Source organism: Sus scrofa, chromosome 3 (genome assembly GCF_054392235.1).
Source record: "Sus scrofa isolate SSC_HxYL_T2T_F1_AM1 chromosome 3, Sscrofa_HxYL_maternal_Yorkshire_Landrace_v2.0, whole genome shotgun sequence".
Lineage (NCBI taxonomy): Eukaryota > Metazoa > Chordata > Mammalia > Artiodactyla > Suidae > Sus > Sus scrofa.
This window is the reverse complement of record NC_139385.1, coordinates 136392876-136419151: the sequence shown is the minus strand read 5'-3', so window position 1 is coordinate 136419151 and position 26276 is coordinate 136392876. Positions and strand designations below refer to the sequence as shown.

The 26276-nt window shown below is 51.5% G+C and overlaps 1 protein-coding gene and 1 long non-coding RNA gene across 3 annotated transcripts; one reads left to right on the top strand and one right to left on the bottom strand.

The window, feature by feature from the left end:
- Positions 1-427: 427 nt before the first annotated feature.
- Positions 428-25141, top strand: TRIB2 (tribbles pseudokinase 2). Of its 2 annotated transcripts, XM_085016155.1 has the most exons (4): positions 428-1235; positions 6081-6373; positions 18835-18938; positions 22648-25141. In XM_085016155.1, the coding sequence occupies exons 1-4, from the start codon at positions 966-968 to the stop codon at positions 22755-22757; spliced, it is 777 nt and encodes a 258-aa protein (XP_084872281.1). In that variant the 5' UTR covers positions 428-965; the 3' UTR covers positions 22758-25141. The 2 variants fall into 2 exon arrangements, with proteins under 2 accessions (XP_084872281.1, XP_013851794.2); XM_013996340.3 differs by lacking the exon at positions 18835-18938.
- LOC146404956 (uncharacterized) lies at positions 9927-20706 on the bottom strand. The gene is made up of 2 exons (XR_014839822.1): positions 18578-20706; positions 9927-14135 (listed from the first exon to the last, which is right to left on the bottom strand). It is a non-coding gene; the product is annotated as an uncharacterized LOC146404956 (long non-coding RNA).
- Positions 25142-26276: the final 1135 nt, after the last annotated feature.

Sequence of the window (26276 nt, the reverse complement as noted above, 5' to 3'; positions counted from 1 at the left end):
CCCCCCACCACCCCCGAAAGCTCGTGCGGGGGAAATCGGAGACCATTGATCCACCCTCGTCTCTGCGTACACTTCTCGCTTTATTCGGAGGACGATCTGGAGCGCGAGCGAGCAGCGACAGCATGAGCCGGTGCTGACCTCCGCCCGGCGGGCCAAGCCCTGGGCTTTGTTGCGGTACCTGCGCCCGGCCCGCAACTCCTTGCCTAGCTTTTGCAATCTTTTGTTGGCAGCGCTGACCGCTCTAAGTTAAATGCTCCCTTGCTATTTTTTTTTTTTTTTCCAGTCTGTTTGTTTAAATTTTGGAGAGCTCTTGAGATCTTGGAAAAGCCTCAGACGCCACCTACAGTTAAAACGTAGGTAACTACCCTCTCCGGCACCCCCCCTTCCACGCCCCCCACCCTTTCCACCAAAAAAGGGGGTGCAGCGCGGATTCTGTTTGCGGTGCGGCGTGAGCCGGTACCCGTGCTTATTTCCTTTTTGTTTGGTTTCTAACGCGCTGAGACCAAGCCGCCGCTGCGCGCTCCCCGAAGATTGCACAAACTACAGCAGGGCTCCTCCGCCCGGTTTGCGACTCGGAAGCCTGCGTGGGGATCGCTTCGGGTGACCCGGCGCTGCAGCTCCCCCACCTTAGCAATCTGGTTACTGGTCTAGACCCACGTTGGAAAAGAGAAAGAGAGAGAAACTAAAAGTGCGAAGATTCTGCGAATCGCTAGCTGCTGTGGGGTAACAAAAGGACCCGAGTTGCTTCCGACCGAGGACCCCCGGGAGCCGGGCTCGGAGCAGACAAGGTGCCCGGCGGCGCCCATCTGGGGGCTTCTAACTCTTTCTCCACGTAGCCCCCTTCCCATCCCCTCCCCTCTCGTTTCCTTTTAAAATCTGTGGCACGGAGGCGCCTGCAGCCGCACTCGCCAGCGACTCGTCTCTCCAGCGGGTTTTTTTGTTTGTCGAGTGCGATCCCCACACTCATGAACATACACAGGTCTACCCCCATCACAATAGCAAGATATGGGAGATCGCGGAACAAAACCCAGGATTTCGAAGAGTTGTCGTCTATAAGGTCCGCCGAACCCAGCCAGAGTTTTAGCCCGAACCTCGGCTCCCCGAGCCCGCCCGAGACTCCGAACTTGTCGCATTGCGTTTCTTGCATCGGGAAATACTTATTGTTGGAACCTCTGGAGGGAGACCACGTTTTTCGTGCCGTGCATCTGCACACTGGAGAGGAGCTGGTGTGCAAGGTAAAGAGCCCGGGGTTTGCTTTTGCTTTTTTTTTTTTTTTTTTTTTTTTGTCTTTAAAAAAGATTTCCCCGGCCTTTTGGAAGGGGCGGGAGATCGCCAAGCCCTGCAGTTCGGGGGAGGGAGATTCGTGGGATAATTATCCGTGGTCCCTCGTTAAATGGGGTTATTTATTTATTTGTTCATGTTCGACTAGTTGGGAAGTTTTTAGAGCGATTCAGACAATGGGGCAGCCAGCGGCGGGGGCGTTTGGGGGGAGAGCCCGCGGCAGGGAGGACGGCGGGATTGCGCGGGGGCCACGGCCACGCGTGCTCCTAAAGGCTCGTGGAGCTAGTCTGCGCGAGCCAGGTCCCGCGGCTCCGGGATTTCTCCCTGGGTCTAGCCCCCTCCCCTTCCCACGCGGAGCAGGGAATCCCCCGCTCATTTTAAGGCACTGATGACTCGGTTCTTTTCGCAGCCATTGTTCTTAGCAGCGTGCAGGTGTTGAACCTTTGTTCCGTAGGTGCCCTTTAAACAAGACACACAAAGGTGTCCCCTCCTGCTGAGCCCAGGGGCCCAGCGCGGGGAGGGAGTTTACAAAGAGCTTCTTTCTGCTTGGAGCAGGGAAAGCTGGGTTGGGAGTGGAAGTCAGAAGACCCCCGGGGCTCACCTTTGGGTGTAGGAAATAGTAAATCCTTGGGGTCTTTTTCCGCTTATCGCCGTTTCTTATCTCCAGATCTCCGAGCCCGAACCCCCCTCGCCCCCGCTTCGCCTTCCCCTCTAACACACCTTTGCCTGCATGGTTTAGAGGCCAGCCTTTGGGGCCTCGGGGATTCGCAGTGCTAAGACAGAGATGGGCACTCTAGTTTCCTTTTCGTCTTTGATCCTGAACCGGTCTGTGTCTGTGCTGCCTGTCCGTGTGTCTTTGTGTGCGCCCACAGGGCTCCAAACAGGGGATAGTTGCCCCCCAAAATGAAGACGGTGGAGCATAGGGCTACTCGGGAATGGGACCCAGATCAAGAATTCATTGTCACTTAATTTTAGATTTGCTCACTGTTGGTTTTTCTTGGGGGGGGTGGTTAAGGAGGTATGAGGAGCAGGGACCCCCTACTGTCTTTGAAAGGGGCACTCTGCACAGCTGTGCCACAAATAAGGCATCACAGTCTTACCATCAACCACAGACTGCTTTGTGAACTTGCTCTCTTTCATAGGGGACTGGAGAATATTTCATTGTGAAAAATGGGTTTTGTGGAGTCTCCAGTCTTTTTTTGCAATTGTTCGGTTCAGACCTCAGGGGAAAATCAGACTCTTCAGATACTGCTCTCTTGCTTGTACTGGGCATTTGGTATTTAGCATCTTCTCCAAGTTATTAAGACCCAGAGCAGCTCTTCCCAGTTAAAACCAAAATTCCGCAGGCTATTCAGAGCGCAGTTGAATTCTCAGAAGACCTACAACATTGTACAATAGTGTAGTCATCCTTTGAAATGAATGAATTCCACAGAACTGCCACTCTCATGAAATATGCACAATCACCCAGCAGCGGGTGTTTTCACTTCTTTTGCTCAACTTCCATACAGCATCTTAATATTTTTCAAAGGCTGGGGACGCTTTTAAGTACAGGGACTCTGCCGCCAAATTCTGCAGGAGCATCTCCGTTATTTCTTTGTTTCAAGGCAGAGGTGACTCTGGCCCCTGCCGTGTCTTTCTCCCTTTGGACTTTTCAAGACATTTCACTTTCAGCTGACCTTACAGTGTAATTCCTAGACTCGCTCTCTGGCCTGAAACTCTCCTTAATCTTCTGGTTTAGTTATTGCAAAGATTGAACCAGCCCCTCACCAATTACTATGTGGCTGCAAGTGGATTTAAGTGCAGTATCATTGTTCTGCTTGACAGAGGTCATCCCTTTAAGACGCAGCAGCTTCTGTTTGCCTGCCTTTTTTACCAGAGGTGAGGTGGGTGATTTCTTATGCAAGTGGAGTTGTGTATTTCCTGGGGAGCTCCAAGTGGTTTTATAAGGCTGCTTCTAAGAACTACCCTCACGTATAACTGTGGCCCCTTAGCTCACTGCAAGGCACAGTCAAATCCATGCATGAAATCGAGTTCTTTTGACATCATAGAGAATTCACGTCTCCTAGCTTTGTGCTGACCCAGGGAAAAAGACTTTGCAAAAACAGATCAGATGTGAAGATGCCACTGGCCGAGAACTCTATGGAGAATTCTGTAGGACACTGTTTGGGTGGGTGGGGGGCGGGGGGAAGAGACTGGATGGTCATTCAGCCAAAATAATCAAGCCTGTTTATTTTCTCCATGTGCCTACTTTAAGCTAGGTACATGAAGGAAGGGGGTTTAGGGGTTCCTTAGCTTATGGCTTTTATGGAAATACTTGTAGCTCCTGTGCAGATTGACACTGTAACTATCTTGGCAAATGCCCCCCCCCTTTTTTTTTTCTGGCAAATGCTATTAATGATGGCTTAATCTCACTGCCTTATCTGAATTGTCACATTATATAACTAAGGCTCTAAATTAAACATTTAAAAGAAGCTGTCAACCAGGCTTATGGCTTGATTTCCCACTTGAAGGTGATGGTTTAAATACCAATCCAAGCCCATAAATGCCTGTTATAGCTACTAATAAAAGTTTGGTTCCTACCCATCTGGGAACCTGTAAGTACTTGCTTTTTTTTTTTTTTTATCTTTTCTTTTCTTTTTTCTTTCCATACTCTGTCCACCATCTTGGAATTTGGTCTCGTCTACAAAGGGTCTGGCTACATTTTGAAGCTGCCATGAATATATGTGTTTTTTTGTTTTTGTTTTTATTGCAGTGTCCATCCAGTTTTTCAGCAGTAGGACAGGCGACTAGACGAAAGGTGCTGAGCCAAAATCACCTTTTATTGTTTTTTCAAATGCAACTTGAAGCAGGAAGTATGGTAAAAATAATCGTAACTCCGTGAGCACTGGCGACAGAGCCTGCAGCCTGGTGCTTCAGATCACATCATCCTCGTTATATAACACGGGGTGTTTACATTAGCCACTGCAAAGCGTTTATGACTCTCTGTGAAATGTTCGAGGCTTTCCTGGGTTTCTGCTGCCTGCAGTCTGGGTGTTAAAGTTGACTCAGGCATTTCAGATTCCTAATTGAACGGACCTCTGAGGTCACTGCTGGCAGGTCTTCATTTGACAGTATCAGGGTGTGATTGTGGTCTCTGGAGACAGTGAAGTATTCATTCTTAAATTCTAGTTTATAGTGGCAGCAGCTGTGCCGTTTTCCTCAGATGCCTCATTACGGTTCATTCACAATGTTCCTTTGCTTCCTTGTCCAGGATTAGCACCAGCCCTACCGAGGTTCTCTCCAGCTCGGTTGGACTCACAGATTTTGTTTTTGTGGTTTTTGTTTTTGTGACGCTAAACGTGGCTTAACTCTTGGATTCTTCAGCGGCAGCCTGTGCCCCTGGGTAGGTTTGGGAAGGTCTGTGAATCCCCTGAAAACAAATCTTATGTTGGACGTGTGTTTTAGGAGGGGCCAGAATTTTTATCAGAGTCTCAAGTGGGATCTGGACCCCCCCCCAAAAAAAAGCCAAGCGTCTTCTAAGTCAGCATCTTCCGTTTTTGAAAAGGAGGGACTGTCTAGTGCTTTCTCCTCCTCATCCTGATTTTCGGCGGCGAAGCCAGGATTGGAGACTCACACTTGGTGAGGTCTGGGCCAGCGTTTCCGCCACCACACTGCAAAATGGTGATCCAGGGGAGTGTTGTTGTGACGGAAGAGATTTAGAAGGTAAATGATGGTGAACCAATAACATTCAGTATGTGGCGGTTCCAGCCGTCCTGGCCTTTGATGCTTCCCTGCACGGACTCCCCCGACGCCAGCCTGCCCCTCACTCCTGCAAACACCATCCTTCCCACATTCCCAGGCAGATAGTGAAGCCACATTGCAAAGCCAGAGATTTGCATTTCTGACTTAGCGGAAGATCTTGAAATGAATGAAAGCGTTTTCTTATAACCTCAGAAAATCTCTCTAGTGTTCATTCCTCTGAGGTCGGTTTCCCGAATGTATCGAGGGTGGATTTTCTTTCTAACTAACCCCGCAATGAGGTGGCATTTCACAGGCTCATTTTGATTCACAGAAAATCGTTGCATAACTGATTCATTGAGCTAGGTAGCTGTGGAGGGAAGAGAGAAAGGCGCCTGTCTGCTTTTCTAATAGGAAGGACTGCATCCTTTCCTAGCTCTGCCGCTGGGGGCTTGATTTCACTTGTTCTCTGAGCCTCGATTTCCACGTCTGTGAAAATGAAGGCATTCCGTTAGCTAACCTTGAGGCAAAGTCTATGCGTTTCATCTATTCATTGCTAGTATGGTGTATAAAGCTATACAGCCCAATTGCCCAGCACAAAATACGTTGTGTGCAGCTGCTCTAGTTGTTTAGTGTTGCTGTGTATGTATATTTTGTGAAGGTAAATAAGGCGTTGTCCCTGCAGCAGGGGAGGGGTCACTTTCTTGCAAATTTTGCCTTACTTCTTCTATAAACAGAGGCGATTGGGGTAGAGAGGAAAAAAATCATCAATCTTAACCATTTGGGTAGTGGGTTCCATCGTGCCAAGCACTCTGACCTTTGCTTCTCATAGACTCCTCCCAACCCTGTGAGTCAGTCATTTGTGCATCTTCCACAAGAGGCTTTGGAGGCCCAGAGAGGTCCAGCGACTGAGTCAATGCCACACAGCCGGTCAGAGGCAGGGCCGTTGTGGGTTGGGTCCGAGTTCAGCTGGCTTTTTGTCGACTCCCAAGCCTGCAACTGGGGGAGGCGTCCTGCGTCGGGGATTGGGTTGTATTTGAGGCCCCTCTGACTCTTGTCTTGCTGTGATCCCTGCCCTCTAGGTGTTTGACATCGGCTGCTACCAGGAGTCCCTGGCCCCCTGCTTCTGCCTGTCTGCTCACAGCAACATCAACCAAATCACCGAAATTATCCTGGGGGAGACCAAAGCCTATGTGTTCTTTGAGCGGAGCTATGGGGACATGCATTCCTTCGTGCGCACCTGCAAGAAGCTGAGGGAGGAGGAGGCGGCCAGACTGTTCTACCAGATCGCCTCGGCGGTGGCCCACTGCCACGACGGGGGGCTGGTGCTGCGCGATCTCAAGCTGCGCAAGTTTATCTTTAAGGACGAAGAAAGGTGAGTCTCCTCCTGGTTCAGGCCCCTGTGCTACGGCAGGCTGCTCAGGACAGCTTGCTGGAGAGGCCGGGATCGATGGTGTTTTGGGAGCACAGAAGGACATGGGGAGGTGACTCTTGCCATGTTCTAAGGGCCCTTGGGGAGCAACTCACTGCTGCTCTAAAGTCGTTATCGAATGCTCACGCGTGCCGGCGTGTTCTGTGACCTGGGAATTATTTCTGTTTTGGTGTCAGTGAACTCTGATGGTGGCTGCAAGGCAGTGTGGCATTTTCAGGGTGAATAAGGCAAGATTGTGAAAATCCAGAAATCCAGACTTCAAATGTTCTGGGCCTGGCATCCGTCATGTGTAATTCACGCCATCGCTCACTCTTTCAACCGCTCTTGCCTCAGTCTGTTCCTAAGTCTCGGTACTGAGCATCAGGATGCCTTAGCCGGTCCCCTGATGCACCAAGCAACTGTTATTGGCCCTACGTGCAGGTCTGTACTGGGTCCACTGGGAGCTGGGGGCTGGGATGTCAGTTCCAACTCGGACTTGGAGGATCAAGAAGGTTTTTCTAGGAGAGGTGATGTCGGAGCCAAGACGACTGTGTCACAGGCTTTCCTGTGACCTGCTTTCCAGGTGAGGAGGTTGCCCCTCCACGTGCATGGCAATGTGAAGGTCGCGGTTATTTTAGGAGACAGCTGCTCAGGATGCTGGGCATCTGGCCTTCATTCATGATTCTTCCATTAACTCATTACATTCTACTTAGCAGACCCCACGGGGGCCCTGCTTTCTTCTCCAGCTGACTTTGATTGTAAAAACTCTTTCAAGTTACTTTTTTTTCCCCCTTTTTAATAATGTGCCTTTTTAAGAGGAGTGGAAGCAACTGATGTATATTCATCGCTGCCTATTCCAAGAATTGTTCCAGGGCTCTACGTACAGGAAGCCACGGGTTTCTCACGCTGCCTTGGGCGTCCTCATCTCCTGATAGGAAGATGTTTCGTGACGTGGAGGTTCCATTGCCACAAAGCGATTAAGGACCATCGGAACGACAAGGCCAGGGACTGTCATTCACTCATTCGCTCACCAGACATTTCGGGAGTGCCTTGTATGCGTCTGGAACAGATCTTGCTATCAGGCCTTTCTGTCTTCCAGTTGATTGGTGATCTCTCCCAGGGGCCTGAGATATTTTTAGGCGACTGCTTCCAGAAGTCTGATGGTATCCAAATGGGAGAAGTCTAGTGGTGGCTGCTTTGGTTTTTCCATCTTCGTGGTTTGAGCTCACTGGGCAGTCCATGTCTGGGAAGCATTTGGGGATTAACCCGGGTAGGAGGTCCTGGGGTTACTTAACCCGGTGAAATAATTGCGTGAGCATTTATATCCCAGCTGAGTCTACAAAGTGCAAAGAACCCCTGGGTTTCCTGGACCCAGAGACGCTGGTTATTGTTCTATACTTTCTCCCATCGAGGCGTCTCAGAGGCGTCTGTGGTGGCTCATCTCTGTGTCTTTGACCGTGGGTGGCTTTTCACTTTATTACCAAACCCAAGAGGGTGGGGGGCCCTATTCTAAGATCCAGAGTGGGGTGATGGCTACTTCTGTTTCAGCTCAGGTGCGTCTGCCCGTGGAGCCTGGACACCTAGGTGCTCATCCTGTGTTTGCCTTTTCTCTTCTCTATGACTTGAAATTGGTCCCTTCGCCTTTGCCCTCAAGTTCCTTCCTCATCCTTTCCTTTCCTGGCTCTGTTATGATGGGCTGTAAGGTCTCTGTGAGTGACAGGATGAAGTATGTGCTACTTTGAACATTCTCATATGGAAAGATAGACATCTGACGTCTGACCTCAGCTGATAGTGACAGAGCTGTCTTCTTCACCCTTGAGAGTTCCACCTTCCTTGGCAGATCTAATAACTCTTAACTGCACAACTAAGATCCTACTCGAAAGTTACTGCTTAACGTACCGAATTCTCTCTGCACCTTGGAGAGGTGATTATGTCCATTTGGTCGATGGGGGCTCCAGAGTGCAGCATGGCGAAGTCCCAAAGTTACAGACACAAAATAAAACAGAAGTAAAGACAGATTCCTTGTTAGGTCAGCGCTCAGGAAATTCACTGGGCCACGATGGGGAGTCAGAACAATAACTGTCCCCTTTCATGGGGATTCAGAGTTTTAAACGTCATCTTTCCTTGTATCTCTTTTAAGAGGAGTTTCTGGCGTTGGTGAGAATGTGGGGTGGCCCCTCCAGTGTTAGCACAGCCATGGCAGGTACAGATTTGTGCAGGGACTCTCCGTGGGCTGCACATTTCCAGGTCACAGGATATGGAAGCAGGAATGGATGCTCGAGGGTCCATGCTGCCACCCTCTCGATTGGCATCCAGGAAGCAGGGGCCCAGAGGTGAGGGTGCTTTCCCCAGAGCCCAGAGCTGTCTGGGAGCAAAAACAGACTGAGCCTGGCCTCACTGTGGCTGGTGCAGGGCTTCGCCCTCAGTCCTGCTTGGCCTTTATGCGAAGATGTATGAGGTTGCTGACCAGTGTGTGGTGGCAGACCCAAAACCCTTGACATTGCAGGGGCTGGGGAAGAAACACCCACATAGAAGAAGCTTCCAGCACAAGGACTGTGGGGCTCTGATGCTCATTCTGGAGTGATGTTTGACCTAGACAGGTGAGCACGGCCCTTTCTAAAAAGAACTAGAAAGAAGTAGCTCAGGTGCATGTGAAACCAGGACGCTCTGCTGGAGCAAGCATGTCGAAGTTGCATCCTTTTTACCTTCCCAAAGCATTTTCCTTCTGAAAAAGGCCATGCAAGGGACAGGAAGGAGGCTGGCCATCCTCTGTTCCCGGGGTGTCTGAGCCCCTGCAGCCCCGCCTCCTGAGGGACCATTGGGGGAAGGAGAGCTCCCCATGCGATAGGCAAGGTGACTGGGCCACATAGGAGTGAGGTGACCTTGCTCAAGGTCTCACGGCCAGGCTGACAATGGAGCTGACCTAGAAATCCTGTCATTTCCCCTCAGAGCTCTTTCTCTGGCCTGAACCACCCCGAGGTCCTTGTAGACTTGCTGTTCCAAACATGACAAGTGTCTCTCTGGGCAGCTCCAAGAGAGGGTTGCTTTCCTTTTCAAGGACGTTCTAAATGTTTTCTCCAGTAACTAATAGACCTTTCTTTTTTTCCATCTTTTTTCACCCAACCATCTACTTTTAAGATGAATAATACTTCGTGGCCTTCTTTCTTTTCGTGTGGCTTTTAAACCTCTGGATTTCAGACTGGTGAGACTGGTTTTGTCACTCAGCATATTCTAGTTCCCAGGGGCCATGGAGTTTCATGACAGAATCTCTCCTGTATTTTCCCCGAGGGGGACAGGAATCAGGGGCCCGGGACCTCTTTGGGGACCCCCTGCTGGCTGCCCTCACTTTTGATCCGAATCAGTAAGACCTCAATCAATAGTTATTTGGGGAGTTCCCGTCGTGGCTCAGTGGTTAACGAATCCGACTAGGAACCATGAGGTTGCGGGTTCGGTCCCTGCCCTTGCTCAGTGGGTTAACGATCCGGCTTTGCCGTGAGCTGTGGTGTAGGTTGCAGACGCTGCTCGGATCCCGCGTTGCTGTGGCTCTGGCTTAGGCCGGTGGCTACAGCTCCGATTCAACCCCTAGCCTGGGAACCTCCATATGCCGTGGGAGCGGCCCAAGAAATAGCAACAACAACAACAACAGCAATAACAACAACAACAAAAGACAAAAAAAAAAAAAAATAGTTATTTGGACAAGCTTCCTCCTCTCCTGAAAACATTGAGGTGTGAGAAACAATGGGTTGAATTTCAAAGGCCTTTGACTCAGAGGTTAATGAACTGACTAGGATCCATGAGGATGTGGGTTCGATTCCTGGCCTCACTTGGTGGGTGAAGGATCCGTGAGCTGTGGGGTAGGTTGCAGATGAGGCACGGATCCTGAGTTGCTGTGGCTGTGGCATAGGCTGATGGTTACAGCTCAGATTGGACTCCTAGCCTGGGAACCTCCATATGCCGTGGGTGTGGCCCTAAAAAAAAAAAAAAAATCAGAGGCCTTTGAAAAGTTACAAGACATCATGGTGCCTGTATTCTGATTCTTGGTCCTATGGGAGGAAAAGCCTAGAAGAGACTTTTTGGAAGCACTGCTTTGTTAAGCTTCAAATCAGCAGATGCCTCTTTTGCACATCAGTCATCTCACTCAAGGATGTGCTTTTTGTTCCTTGATGATCTTGAAAATGATGGAAGGTGAAAGCATTCCATAGTAAAATTGGCTGGGCCCTCCCTGTTTCCGAAAGAGAGCTGCTTCTGTGCTGACTTCTTACGCATAGATGTTTGGTTCTGGACCCTCTGTAAGTCCTGCATCCATGGCCATCCCTGCAAAGATTTTTAACAACTGTCACACCTGAAGTCCAGTTTCCTACAAGTGGCTTTGCTGACATTACACGCAGATGACCCCTTGTTCTATTCAGACCTAATGCTGGGGCGCCTTCTGCCTCTGTGTTGCATCAGCAGCGACTTAGAGTCTTCTGCTCCTGTTTTGTTTATTTTGATTTTATTTGTTCTGTTTTATTTGAGCCAGATTCAAGTGCTGGCTCTACCACTTAGGAGCTACCTGATGAAGTCATTTCTTGCTTTGGAACTGCAGCTTCCAAAGCAGAAATCATCGTTGCATCACTGTAGGGGGTGGTCATGAGAGTGAAAGGAGGTGATGCCGTGACTCACGAGGCAGGGCAGGTACTCACTCAACAGCTGGTCCTCGAGTCATTGATAAAAGGGTCCCGTTATGTGGGAGCCGTTCCCAGGGCTCCGGACTTTCATGCAAATGCAGCCACCGTTTATGTGAAGGTGGGGCCCTTGTGAGGCTTTAAGCCATGGCCTCCTCTCTCTCTTTGGTTTTATTTTAATCGCTGGATCCGTGTCAGGAGGGCGACTGACAGGTCGGGGGCATGTGATGTCAAACTTGTAGCTCAGAAGTTGCCAGAAGGTCAATAGAAGGTGGACCCGAAGGTCGAGAAGACACGAAAGGGAGGCAGGGGCTGGGGGATCCTGCCCCCCCAGGCCTGGACCCTTGGCTGTGCTGTCCCCGAGCTGCTGCCTCTGCTCCCCCAGGGCGATGTTTCTGCAGGGCAGGGCCTCTGTCATTTTGTTTGTGTTTTGAGGAAGTTTAACCCCTACCCCGACTGAACTTGCCCTGGATCACACCCTCTGCATCCGCATTTCCAGGGGTAAAATCTGAGATGCTCTGTGCCAGTGGGAGGGGCCCCCTGTGGGCTCGGGCCCTGCATCTGAGAAAGGGCAGGGTCCACCTCTCCGAAAGGCGTGTCTGTGTCCTCCAGGCCCCCTCCCCCTGCTCTGGGATTGGACGGATCTGCCTGGTCAGCCCGTTCCTTGCGGCCCCTTGGTTCAGTCTAAGCCCCTCGGGACAAGGCTGGTTCCTCCCATGGAGAGTCAGTTACCTTCTGGATTCCTGTCTCTCCTTTCCACGTGCTGGTAAACTTAACTTTGACAAGTTACCCAACTTCTTCTGCCCCGTCGCCTCGTCGCCTCGTCATAACAGGAAGCCTGGCTTCATGAAATTAAATGAATTAATGGCAGTGAACCTGATGCTGGGCACACAGTCAGCCGTCAGCACACACGGGCTCCTGCTGTCCTGAGCCTCCCCTGCACTTTGTGTCTGGCCCTCTGGGGGACACGGGGCCAGCCTGCTGACTCAAGACGTGAAAAGCCCTTTAAAGCTGCTGCAACCCGGGGCTGCCATGGGGGGTCCCCTAAAAAAAAGAGGGGAGCATTTTTTCTATAGCAATGCCTGTATCCAGTCCCTGAATCCAGTTTGCCAGCTGGATTTCTCCTCTCCCTTGGGACAAGACTCCTTGCCGCCACCCCTTCCCCCATCCCTGTCCCCAGTCACTAGTTAGTGTTGACATGTCTTTGCACAGAAACACCCCATGTGAACTGAGACGACTGCTTCGGTACATGTTTCTTCTTTGGCTGGAAGATCTTTATCTCTTGACGTCACAGGTTTCATTTCCTCTGCTTTGTGGACCAGGGCCTGCTTCTGCAGGAGGGACGCTGGGGCTTTTGGTGGAGCAGATGCCCTCTGCCCAGGCACTGGACCTGCACCTCCCCGTGGGGTGAAGGCCTTTTCTCTCCCACACCGGGCGAGGTCAGTGCTCTCTCCCAGGTGTTAGACTCTACATTCTGGCTTCAGATCTTCAGTTTGTTCCTGCCTCTGTGGAGTCTCAATGTCTAACAAAGTACAAAGGGAGCAGGCGTGGGAGCCCTGGCCACCAGGCTCTGCTTTCTTTCATTAATAGCGGTTTATGCTAAGTCGTAGGCTCCTTGTATTTTGGGACAACGCTTTGCTGTTTTGCTTTGAAGGAGACAGAGCTGCTGAATTCTCTTATTTATGTGACGCGCCCTGATGCATGCCAGGCACTGCCCATCCTTAGGGAAAGCTCCCCTCCCCCCCACCCTTCTTCCCAGGATGCATCAGGGATCCCCTCCGGTGGTGCCCACACTGGCCTCTGTCACATCGTGTCTCCTGCTCTGTCCTTATGGTCCGTGTGCGTGGCCGTACTGTCCTCATCTGCTGGACTGGGAGCTCCCTGGGGTCAGAGGCTGCCTCATATGCCTCGTTCCTAAAACACAGTGGGCACTGAATGAATGAAAATCTCTTTGATTGAGTAGCAGCAGCTCAGATTGGATTCTGATGGCAGATGGAGAGAGGGGGCAAGTAGTGATAGCGTGGTTATCTCAGCCATCACCCAGCGTGGCAGCCCGAGGAGATGAAAACTTCGGAATCTCCCCCGTAGACACCTTTTTAAGGAGAACCATTTTCAAGGTTCCACATCAGTAGCAAATGAACCCCTCATGCATTTTGATTCAATGATTTATGCAAAAGTGACATTGTTTTCAAGACAACATTATGCATGTCTTTGGCAGGGACCATTTTATTTAGGAAGAGCTTCCAGTCACCATTAAAATTCCAAGCTATAAATAGACTAAATAGTAGGTATTCTTCAGCAGGATTTCTGGCTGGGCTCTTTACTATTTGGGATTAATAAATTAGCTGATGGGCTAGGCTGCCCCTCCTCGCCCCCCCCCATCCTAGGCAAATAGAGCAAAGGACGTGGCGGTGAGATTTTTTTTGATTCCTCCACTTGGCCATTGGACCGCGGCCCGCTTTCTGTGACGTGGGTTGGAGATAATGAACTTCAAGTATCCAGCACAGAGCCTGGTGCACTGCAGGGACTTAAAAAGCTAGCTGTCCTGACTGCTGTCTGTCATCACCTGTGGCTTTGCGCCTCGTACCCCAGCAACCTGGAGATTCATTTATTTGTCCAACAAATAGTTACGGAGCACCTGGTACGTGCCTGGCACTATTCTAGGTGCTGGAGATACTGCAGTGTCAGACGAGACAGAGACCCTGCTGTCACGGGACTTACGTTGTAGTGAGATTGTATCCAGGGTCCACCTCAGACCAGGCCTTGTTGTAACGACAGCACCTAAATGCACTGATTGAATCTGCATGAATTACCATATTTAAATTAAGCAGTTTACACCCAATAAACTGGTCCTGCTATTGTGGGTTTTTGTTTTGTTTTGTTTTGTTTTGGTCTTTTTGTCTATTTAGGGCTGCACCTGCAGCACCTGGAAGTTCCCAGGTTAGGGGTCTAATGGGAGCTCTAGCCGCCGGCCTATGCCAGAGCCACAGCAACACCAGATCCGAGCCGCATCTGGAACCTACACCAACAGCTCATCACGGCAATGCCAGATCCTTAACCCACTGAGCAAGGCTAGGGCTCAAACCCATGTCCTCTTGGATACTAGTCAGGTCCGTTAACCACTGAGCCATAACGGGAACTCCAAAAAGGGGATTTAAACCCAACTCTTTTATCTTTAATGTGCGTGGAAAATTGCACTTTGGAAAGATGAAGCCGCTGGCCGGGAAACAGCACAGCTGGGATGAGAAACCGAAGCCGACTCAAGCTCCCAGGTGTCGGGAGGGGAAGGTTCTTCCCAAGCCCTATAAGGTTTTAGTGACACCACCAAGAGCAGAACTGTCTTCTGACTCCCTGAACTTGTTCGGCGGGTGCCTGGGCCCTCTGGGGATGCCCCTGTGGCAGGGCTCTGCCAAGGAAAGCATCCTTGTCTGGCTCAGGGTGTGGACCGGCTGCTCTCAGAGCTTCTGGGGTTGGCGGGGTTGGAAGGACTGGCCTGAGCCTGGCCCCCACCCCACCAGTGGGGCATGGATACGAATGTTCCGGACCCCAAATCAGCCTCAGCAGCAAGGAGCTGCCCCTTGAGGGATGTGCCTGGCTCTCCCTGGAAGAATCTGGGTTGGGTGGGCCCTCGGGGCAGCCAGCGCTCTCTAGTGGGGGGTGGGGTGGGGGTGGGAGGTGACGGCCTGTGGGAGCTTTCCTGAGAGGCAGAATCCATTGATTTGCGGTGGGGGGTGACCAGGGATCAGGGCTCAGAGCAGGGGAGGAGAGGGGAATGGACTCTTGATGAGGAGGCTGGAGGCAGCTCGGTCGCTGTCCGGGTCTTCCCATCACGGGGGTGGGGTCCTCCTGCGGAGGTGGAGCGGCTTCCCCGTTCCCACCGGGGCCCTGATGAGTCGGGCAGGAACGTGCACCTGCCTGCCGAGCGCCCGGGCTCTTGCTTCCTGGCTCAGCAGCCAGTGCCGTGGAAACACTTGGGAGCTTGAGTCGGCTTCGGTTTCTCATCCCAGCTGTGCTGTTTCCCGGCCAGTGGCTCCATCCTTCCAAAATGCAGTTTTCAAGCACATCAAACTGGCGCAGGAACTTCCCCACCTCCCAGATCTTTGGCGCTCACCCTGCCCTGCAGTGGGGCCCTTACTGGTTTTACCTGCTGCTCTCTTGCTAATGGGTGAGCTGCTTGACCTAAGTGTTGGGTCTGTTCGCTGGATCTAAGGGACCTGGAGCATCGATTTGCTCTCAGAGGTGACTGTTGGAAAAGCTATGCACGCAGGAAACAGAGAATTACAGGAGGGATGATTTATTGAGCAGTTTTGCAGCCTGCGGCCTCCCAGTGGAGGCTGCCAGTTTAGCTTAACACAGCCCCTGGTGTTGGGACGGGTCTTTCCTCGGCCCCCTGGCGGTGGCCCCAACTGGGACTGTTGCTGGACAACTGGACTGGCAGCCAAGGGCAGCAAGGCCAGACCTGGCAGCAGCTGCCTTTTCTCCCTGGACCCTTAGCCTGCTTGGACCCACCCCACGGAAGGCCTTCAGTGCCTTCTGGATTCCACTGACCTCAGGCCACCGGACTTCCCATCCAGGCCAAACCCACTTGGTCTGGCTGAACTCCAGCCTGGCCTCACCCGGGCCCACCCTGTCCTGATCTCCTCCTGCTGAGAGGCCAGGGTGGGGTTTCAGGTCGAAAAGCAAAGCACGATTGGCTTGCGGATGCCGTTGTTTGTATTTTGGATGGAGCACCACAAAGCCTGGGTTTAGATCCCAGCTCTGCCACTCTTGCCAGGTGGCCTTAGACCAGTCACGTCTGCCTTCTCCACCTGAGTTTCTTCATCTAGTAAATGGGCAGGACCAGCTACCACCATCCAGCCCATGAACTGCAGCCATTAGGTCCTGTATCTGATGCGTTTGTGTGTGATGTGGTGCTGAATAAACCCGGGGCCATGTTTGTCTCCATAACTCTAGGATCTTCCTTTAAAAGTTTCTCTTTCAGGGGTTCCTGTCATGCCTCAGTGGTTAGCAAATCCTACTAGGATCCATGAGGTTGCACATTCGATCCCTGGCCTCGCTCAGTGGGTTAAGGATCCAGCGTGGCCATGAGCTGTGGTGTGGGTAGCAGATGCGGCTCAGATCCCACGTCGCTGTGGCTGTGGTGTAGGCCAGCAGCTGCAGCTCTGATTCAACCCCTAGCCTGGGAACTTCCATATGCCATGGGTGCAGCTCTAAAAACAAACAAAAAAAAAAAGTTTCTCTGTTTCTCTGTCTCTGACACCAAGTAATCTGTGATGTTGATGCCGCAGCTGTATTTTGGACAGGGCACCAGTGTTAGAATCTTCCTGATTTGCATCAGAGCTCAGTTTTTTTTTTAGTTACTCTAACCTTCATTCTCTGCCTCAGTTTCCTTATTTTTTTAGGAAGTTTGGACTTATAATATTTGCCTCTCCATTTTGTTATGGGAAGTAGACACACAGACTGAAAAAACGCCCAGCATTTGGTCAATGGTTAATTCATAATCCTTATTATTGTTGTTACTATAATTACTGTATCAATGTCAGGATGTTATGTAGGAAGTGGTGCAGTCCCTATAGCTTAAGAGTTAAAGAAAAGGTAAAATCAGGAAGTTTGAAGCCAGAAACGCCCTTTTCAGGCTGTGTACCATTGGTTCTCATTTGATGGAAGGGAAACTAAGGCTGGAAGAGCCTGTGGTCACTGCTGGATTTAGTGGCCCCTAGGGAGCCACGGATGCCTCTGCCAAGGGTGGGCAGGACATCACATAGGGTCCCGGCTTCCAAGGCCAGTGGGGTTGCTCCCTCCATGGGGGGTTGCAGGGAGTGGAACTGGCTCCTGCTGGTTCTGGCTTCCTCGCCTGGCTCAGGATCCACTGACACAAGGCCTGGCACTGGCCTGGCCCTGCACGTCGGGTCCAGGCTGCCCCTGATGTCAGCCTTGTTCATTAGAGGTTGAAAAGCAGACTGTCCCCCGGCTCTGCCTGGGACAGGTTACAAAGCCCAGGCAGGGATGCAGCCTGTCAGCCCAATCTATCCGCCCTGCTTGGGGCTCCTGGCTTAGGACTTTCTCCTCCTCCCAGAAGCTGCGAGAGATAAGCACTGTCATGGACAGTTTTTGGTCACACAAATCCTTGCCACTGTCCTCCCTTGTCACTCTGAGGAATCTCTAGTCTTCATGTACCGTCTCTAGTCTCACCGCCTCCAGGAAGCCCATCCTGATTCCTTTCGCTAGTACTGAATAATGTGAGCAGGAGTGAGCTGGGCACATATCTGGAGGAAGAACATTCTAGGCAGGGGAAAAGAAAAACAAGTGCAAAGGGCCTGGGGAGGAACCCGGGGACAGAATTCATATCCATTTCATTCTGCCTAAGGCTCGTTCACCTCTTCCTCCAGGCTTCAGGGCTGAAGGTTGAGCCTTGTCTTAATAACATCAATTCGGGGTTCCCCCATTTTTTGTATAGATTTACTCTCCAGGGTCTTGGATAGATACTCTACTTGCATTGTTTGGTTTAATCTTCACGGAAACCAAGGTGATGGGTGAGACGTGTCGCGGCTGCCTCTCCCGTGTGTAGTCGAAATGCCCACACGATTCGTGGGATGTATGAATTACTAGGGCCACCGACGCTCCTGTTGATTTCTCTGAAAATTGATTCCTCTGCCTGGAAATCGCTAAGCCCCAGACTGATCAGGGGCATCGGGAGCGGAAAGACTTGTTCATTCCCTTCCTCCCGTCCTGGCAGGTGTAGGCGCTCGGCCAGGCACCCCTGAAGGCCCCTGACACCTTCCGGACAGAATGGTCCTGCAGTTGGGTAGCACGTCCATCCATGGGGACTGGGGCTGGAGCTCCAGCCTGGCTCAGGTCCCCGAGCTGTGTGCACCCCGGAAGGTCTTTGTTGAAAGACGTAATCCAGACCGCTTGCCTCGACCCTTGCCTGGGACTGATGTAAACAAGCTCAGGATGTTCCCAGAGGGGCGCAAGGTCAGAAGAATGCCTGGAGTGCTGTTTCCGCCCCATCCTTTTCCAGGCTTCTCTCCCCCTCCGCCCCTCCCCTGCCTGGGAGGCCCGCCCAGAAGCAGCCAGCTCCCTCATCCTGGGCGGCTAGGGTGCCACCCGCCAGGCGGGGGCCTGGCTGACGCAGCCAGCCTGGCCTGGTTTCCTCCAGCAGGTGCTCAGGTGGGTGGGGATGGGCCTAAGCCCTCAGCCTAGAGAGAGGTAAGCCCTCAGCCCCTAACAAGTCTTCCCAGCCAGATGAGCTACCAACCTCTCTGAGTACTGGACTCAGTGTCCACATGAAGGAGTAACAATTCCTTGCCTTGGAAGTTGATTTTATTTATTTATTTATTTATTGTCTTTTTAGGGCTGCTCCTGCGGCATATGGAGGTTCCCAGGCTAGGGGTCGAGTTGGACCTGTAGATGCCGGCCTACACCACAGCCACAGCAACACGGGATCCAAGAGGAGTCTGCAACTGACACCACAGCTCATGGCAATGCCGGATCCTTAACCCACTGAGCAAGGCCAGGGATGGAACCCACATCCTCATGGATACTGGTCAGGTTCTTAACCTGCTGAGCCCCAGTGGGAACTCTGATTTTATAAATTTTAAAGAGAAAATCTCTGTGGATACTTAACGCATGCTTAAGTATATAGACAGTGTATGATACAGGGTGCTTGGGCATTGCCAAAAGCCAGACCATGAACCCAGGTCTCTGACTGACTCTGAACTGGCCTGGTTTTCCTGGCACTGAACCCGGTGTGACCAGCAGATCCAGACCCTCCCCGCCGCCGCCGAGAGCTCAGCCTCTGAAGGGACGAGGACCGAGTGGCAGATGGATCGGCTTAGGGGCAGCAGAAGTCAGCAGCATGAGTGGTGGGTTTTTGGTTTTGTTTTTTAAATCTCACTCTCAAATTCATGAAGTATTTATGTAGCTCCTGAGCTCTTGTCTTGATCTGAAGGAGGAGAGCGGTGAATTCTGGTGAAGGGGGTGGGGGTTGATTGACAAGGTAGAGATCTTGGCCATTTTCCAAGGCCTCTCTCTGTCTCTGATCCGGAGAAGGGTTCCAGAAGAGCGTTGTGCATGGAAGGGAGGTCGCTGCTGCCTGGATGGGAGCGGGTGGGGGGTTACAGGGTGAAGGAGAAAGCCAGCACCTGGAAGGGGCTAAGAGTGAAAAAGGGCTTTAGAATTGGCTTAGCACAAAGAGCTCGAAGTGGTGAAGTCTGTCCCGTGAAAGGTCCTGGAAGCCACCTCTCCCTCCCGCCGCGCTGTCCGCGGCAGAACAGGCACCTGAGATGCTCTGACTGCCAGAGCCTTCACCGGCCCTCCATGCAATGCTAGGAAGTTTAATTCCTTTACCCAGAGCAGGGCCAGATGTTCCTTTAAAGAATGAGCCCACTGACTGACTGTCCCCTACTTTTGGATTGCGTGCCTGCCGGGTGGTGCTGGGTGCCAGTCTAGGGGCTGGAGGTACCGCCAGAAATGCCAGTGGTGTTCTCTACATTCCGAGTGACCTGGGCCACCTGCCCACGAGCCCCTGGAGGTGGGGAATGAGGCGATGCCCCTGCAATGACCAGCGGCATCTTGATACATGGAACCGACCTGCGGAACCGGGTCAATGTCAATGTCAGTAGGCCAGGCCGGGATGGGGGACCGGGGGGGGGCGCTCCTTTGTGTAGGCAAGGACTCTTTAATAAGGTGCATTTGAGCAGAGCCCTGGCAAAAGTGAGCGGTTCGCATATCTGGAGGAAGAATCTTCCTGGGCAGTGGCGGGGGCGGGGGGCTGGCTCGTGCAGCGGCCCGGGAAGGGCTGTGGTTAGTCAGTGTGTGTGAGGAACCGTTGCAGAGGCAGGATCGGAAGCGAGGGAGTGGGGCTGAAGCATGGTCACCCCACAGCCTCTGCAGAGGACAGCACCCCCCCCCTCCCCCCCGGCACTTGGATGATTGGATGAGCTGAGATAGCGCCCGAGGGTCTTGGCGGAGAAACCCAGCCCCAAACCCAGCCCTCTGCCTCCAAGTCTCCTTCCACTGGACCATGTTGCCTTATCACACAGGTGTGAGGCCTTGTTGTTGAGGCTCCCACCGCTGTAATTATTCCCCTAGCTTCTCTGCTGCCAAGACAGTGAACTCGGAGGTGAGGCGCCTGGCTGGTCCTGAAGCTGGGCGGGAGCGGCGGCTGCTGCTGAGGGGGGTGGGAACTGCGGAGAGAACCCCTCCCGGCCGCCTGTGGGTTTCCCTGACTCACCTCCAGTCTCTGAACAGCTAGTGAGGCCGGAGGAGGTCAGCTCCACCTGCCACCTTCGATTAGAAGCAGCAGAAGGGAGATTTGTTTTTAATCTGCTCAATTCCAGCTTAGCACATCCAGACTCTTCCTGTTTTTACAGATCAGGACTGAAGGGGGAGAGAAGGGCACGTACATTATGGATTATAATAGAATATGGGTGAGCAGATAAAAAGACGTGTTGCTATATATTCCAGAATCCCAGAATGTTAAAACTGGCAGAGACCTAAAGACTGCCTTGTCCAGATGGATGCATAACTTAATGCTACTGAAATGTACACTTAAAAATGGTTAGGATGGTAAATTGTATCTTCTGTATATTGTACCACAATAAAAAAAATGTTTAGTTAAAAAAAAAAAAAGGCTGCCTTGTTCAACACTCCGCTTTAAGACCCAGAACAGAGAGGTTTAGTGACTCCCTCACAGCCACACAGCAGGTAAGAGATGTAGTCTGGCCTGGAGTCTGCTTTCTGAGCTCCTAGCCCAGCACCTTTATCCAGTGACCACAGCTATTTCTTGCTGCCTGATGGAAGTGAGGGCAGGGAGGTTGTCTCCCCTTGGTGTTTGAAACTCCTGTGATCCAAACACGGGGTCTTGGGATCAGCCCAGGGTTCATCAGACCTTTTGATCTGGAGAACTCGCAGCCGTTCTCCTTGGAGTGACCTGAGGCTCGCCTCCCGTCTGTGGCTCTCTGAGGAGCCCTGGTGACCGCCCTGAAAGGCTAAGAGCTGCAGTTGGAGAAAGAAAGAGAAACGGCAGTGGGTGGACCCGCGTCACAAGCTCTGACTTAGGACTAAAGCCTTGCCGTGCTTTCTCTAAACACTTTTCTGCTCTCTGCTCCTTTGAGCCTCCTGACACCTCAGGGCAGCAGGGCCCAGGGTGGATGTTTTGATGGGTACTTTTGAGATGAAGGGACCAACTGCCGTGAGTGAAATGGGCCTTGTAGGATCTCCTTGGCACTATCCACGTGGTCCTGATTCCAGCCCCTCCCCCTGTCCCCTGTCACCTTGGTGGCAGGCCTTCGTCAGGGTGATGGAATGTGGCTGACTTGCCTGGGCCTGAGAACCATGGCCCTTGGTGGTGGCGGCGTTCTGGCCGGGGACCGGCAGGAGGATGTCGGTGCTAAGCACTGGAAGGTCATCACGCCTCACTTGCCACTCAGAGACCGTAGGGCAGGGATGCAGGTGGGTCTCAGGAGGTCCTGGGCTAAGGAGGGAATGCTGGCTGGGCCTGGGGCTCTGAACACTTAGTCATTTTGTGCTCGGTGATGGTATCAAGCCCTTGTGCATACAGATGCGTGTGAGGGTCCAGGCGCTTGGAGTTTCATACAGAATTCCTCCACCTCTGTTCTTCCCCCTTGTACCCAGGAGAGTCCTGCCTCCCTGTCAGCCAGCTTAGTGGTCCTTTGATGGTCAGGGGAAGATTCACACACACACACACACACACACACACACACACACACACGGCCTTGCACCCACGTGAGACATCAGAACCGCATGTGTGTTGGCATTGGTGGAGGGCCCAGGCAACCGAAGTCACGTGTGTCCCAGGTCAAGGACCAGACCCTGGAGTGTGATGCCCAGGACAGGAGGTGACTTCAGGAAATTTTGGAAAGAAGCTGAGGATGACTGTGGAAGGGCGGGGTGGTGGGATGCGCGTCTGAGCAAACATTCCCTGGCCCTGCTTGTGTCCTAAGAGAGGCAGCTTGCGGTAGTGGAAGGAGCAAGCTGGTTGCCTTAGAAAGACGTGAGGTCACGTTTTCTCTATTTCCGGACTAGGAGGCTTTGGGCAGCTTTCTCAAACTCACTGAGCCTCAATGTTCTGATCTGTAAAATGGGATAGTAAAATCCCCCACAACTAACAAAAGGACTGTTGTGAAGCCCAAACACCCTCGAGGGGCAGGTCCTTGCTCCTGCATTGTGTTGTGTTAGCCACAAGAGTGCCAGGAGTTCTGGACAGAGCTCCCGTGGGCTTCCCAGCTGGCCAGATCCGAGTTCAGATCTCACGAATCTCCATCATCACACAGATGACTTTAACAACGTTACTAAGCTCTTGGTGTGATTCCTTGATGAAGGTTGAGTCCCCCAGTAGATCATAAGTTCCATGCAGGGTCTTTGCCAGTCTTGTCTACTCCTGGGTCCTTAACGCCGGGAATAGGGTCTGGCACCTCGAAGGCACCCAGTAAGGAGTGCGTGGCTGGTCCAGTGAATGCGTGAATGGATGGATGACGCGATGGGCAACAGAGCGAGAGCTGTGATGCGATGGTGGGATTCCTGGCTCACGTCCTCCTCCCTTTCTTGCAGGACTCGGGTCAAGCTGGAGAGCTTGGAAGATGCCTACATTCTACGAGGAGACGATGACTCCCTCTCTGACAAACACGGCTGCCCGGCGTACGTCAGCCCGGAGATCTTGAACACCAGCGGCAGCTACTCGGGCAAGGCGGCTGATGTGTGGAGCCTGGGCGTGATGCTGTACACCATGCTGGTCGGGCGGTACCCTTTCCATGACATTGAGCCCAGCTCCCTCTTCAGCAAGATCCGGCGCGGCCAGTTCAACATTCCAGAGACCCTGTCGCCCAAGGCCAAGTGCCTCATCCGAAGCATCCTGCGGCGGGAGCCCTCAGAGAGGCTGACCTCGCAGGAGATTCTGGACCATCCTTGGTTTTCTACAGATTTTAGCGTCTCGAATTCAGGATATGGTGCTAAGGAAGCGTCTGATCAGCTGGTGCCGGATGTCAACATGGAAGAGAACTTGGACCCTTTCTTTAACTGAGCTCACGCCCCACAGAGACTGAGCAGGTACCAGGAGCGAGAGAGGGCAGCAGAGAGGGGTTCTTCCAGGGAACACATGTCGCCTGGCTTGGTAGCAAGAAAGACACTGACATTCACAGGCTTCTTGGTTCAAAGAGGGAAAACTGTCAAGGAGCTGACTGAACGTGTAGCATGGGGGCCAGAGGTGCGGGCTGGGGGCGGGCTCCGGGCTCCGGTGGGATGCAGGAGCCCCCTGGCTCTTGCCTGATGGAGCCCCTCCCCCGCCCTCCAGGAACCCCCCCCCCCGTCAGTTGGGCCGCTTCCGCCTCCCCCACTTTTCATTTTGTTCCAAAATAGTTGCAGATCCTGACAGAATCAAAACTCTGCCTCAAAACACACATCTTGGCATCGCACTGTTAGCATTTAACTTCTTGTCATGATTCAGGGAAGGTACCATTGGCCAAGGGTTTTTTGGTTTTTTTTTTCTTTTTTTTTTTCTTTTTAAACAAGCCAACCACCTATCTATAATTCAAGGGGTTCATTTAAAAAAAAAAATTCGGTGCACACAGACTGAAATGAAACCTGGGTGCTAAACTAAAAGAAAATAAAAGTCCAGTTTGTGTCTCTTAATTGCACTCTTCCACTCATTTCTTCTAAATCAGCTATTGAATATCCTGGTCAGGAAATGGCATGTTAATGCTTTACTCCCTGAAGGGGAAAAAAAAAAATCTCTCCTTTAACCCACTATTCTGTTTTGTGTCAACTGGTGTGGCAGGAAGCTATTAGAAGGCAAATTGCCAGATGCATGATTGCTATCATAGTTTAAAGAAAGGAAGACGAAAGGAAAAGAGAAATTCGACTCCTTGATTTTTTTTTTTCCCGTGTGAGTGATGAGGGCTGTGTTACAGGCGTGTCTCTTTGCTGAGACCATAGCCATGGGGTGAGATACCGGAAGCTCTTGGAGTCTGAAGCTTTTGCAACACTCTGGTCTCAACTAAACATTTTGTTTTATCGGAACGTTGTTTTATTGAAAACTCGTGAAACGAAGCAGGTTGTCCCACATGTATAAAATACAGGGCAGCTATTTAGTTTTCTTTACCAAGTATGATTCTTTTGGCTTGGAAAAGGCCCTTTGGTCTGGACAAAAAACCCTCCATTAGAGACAAGCGAGGAAAGGAAAAATAAGCTGAAAGCTAGGATGATAGAAATACAAACAGCTCTCTATCCCAATACGCACCTTTGTATTTTCAAGAACTCTTCTATTTATTAAGGAAAAATGTCACATTGTGATGTATTAAGCCAGTACTTCAATTACGGGTTGACTTGGGATAACATGTTACATGCTGTAGTTAACATTTATATATATTTTTTCCTTGTTCGAGTATTTCTGTCCCTGAAATAACCTTTTATTTGGCTTTTCTAGATAGCTTGATTTGATTTTGAGTGGCAAATGTTTTCCTTTTTTTTTTTTTTTTTTTAAATGGCTTTTCTATTGCTGTATGATACAGAACTCTTTTTGGCATCAATATTTGTGTTTCCAGTACCTCAGTTGTTTGGACTTTACTGCCTGTATACGTTTTGTGAAATGGTCATGTTTTTGGGTAGGTGACACGTGGACTCTAGTATGTAAATGTTACTTGAATCTGTGCTTCATTATAGTCCGTGGCATGTATGTTCAGACCTTGGATGCTTTACGCCGACTTAGCAGGAGCCCCGCCTGATGTTCCCAGGAGGGCGGCCTAACCTTTCATTGTCAGGAGACAAGGAGGCCATGGATGTGCTCTTGATTCTATTTTGATCATGGGAGAGACAAAGGAGAGAGGTTTTCTTTCTTTCTTTCTTTCTTTCTTTAACATACTGAAGATGGTGCTGCGTCAAGAAGGACCTGTTTTTCTTCCCTCTCCCTTCTTTTTGGAGTACCCTGTAGGAGGAAAGATGGATGACATGCATGGTGGGAATCTGTGGCCTCTGGTGCTTTGTCCTGTATTTGGTTTAATGTTTTTGTCCTAATCTCTTCAATCAATAAAATTGTGCGTATTTAACTAAACTCGTGGGGTCTGGCAAGTGATGATTTTTGGCCATCAGGGGCTTGGGGCCTCCTCACACCAAGCAGGAACGCCTGAATTCTCTGAGATCATCACCCTCTTAGTAGAGTGAACCACTACTCCTGTTCAGCCAAAGCCAAAGCTCCCTTCCGGCGTGTTTGGGCACGCGCGGCCGGCGGACGCGGAAGTACTATCTCACGAAATCCACACCTTCGGAGGTCTGAGTTACATTCCTATTGCAGACTAGGAATCAGCCCGGAAGTTTACATCTCTTGCCTGAAACCACCTTCAGGGGAGTCAGGAACAGACCCCAAATCTGCTGAATCCCAACCCAAGCTGGCTACGCTTAAGATTTCCAAGCCCAGAATTTCCCAAGGCGAATGTCACAGTAGCTCTGGGGTAGCCAGGCTTACGTGGTCCTCAAGGGATGCAGGATTCTACACGATTCCCCAGAAAAAGCATCTGCCGCAAACCTGATTGGAAACCTCCAAAGTGGAGACCACTCTACTCAGAGAAATGCAGTGTCCACCCAGCAGCCCTCTGCTCGGTCATAGATTCGAGGAGTGACAGAGCAAGCCCACCCACAGTGCATCTCATTAAATAACTGTCCCTCCAGCCCACGGAGGGTCGGCTCAATTCTGAAAGCTTTATTCCGGCCTGCTCTGTCACTTCAGGGCAGGCTGGGAAAAGAGGCACAGAAACAGAAAAAAACCAGTGGGCAGAATGGAGCGGTGGGGAAAATGCAGGTTCATGGATGCCCGGAGGATGGGCAGCTCACCTGTCTAGGTCTGTCAGGTGGTGTCCTGGGAGGGGTGGCCACGGAATCAGTCCGGAAGGAAATGGCTTTGGGTGATGACGGAGGAGAAGAGCAGTATTCTAAGCAGAGGGAACCGCGTGAGAGAAGAATCTAGAATCTTGCCCAAGTGACCGTCCTCAGTGCCAAGCTGTGGATGGAGCTCATGAAAGTCCTTGCAAATTTGTGATTTGTGGCATTTGAGGGGATGTGGCCGAAGCAAAGGCTTTCTAGTTGCCTGGATGGGTCTTCTAAATTCATCAAGTGCCTATCGTCCAGTGACGTCACTCCATCCCCAGCAGTGCCTGACTCCTTGCCGGGAGCTGGGGGGTGTGTTCAGTAAA

Excerpts from the sequence above, each read along its gene's own strand:
- TRIB2 (XM_013996340.3), top strand. The coding sequence starts at position 966 with ATGAACATACACAGGTCTACCCCCATCACAATAGCAAGATATGGGAGA. Across the intron at positions 1,236-6,080 it reads GAGAGGAGCTGGTGTGCAAG|GTGTTTGACATCGGCTGCTA; the intron begins GTAAAGAGCCCG and ends CCTGCCCTCTAG. Across the intron at positions 6,374-22,647 it reads ATCTTTAAGGACGAAGAAAG|GACTCGGGTCAAGCTGGAGA; the intron begins GTGAGTCTCCTC and ends CCTTTCTTGCAG.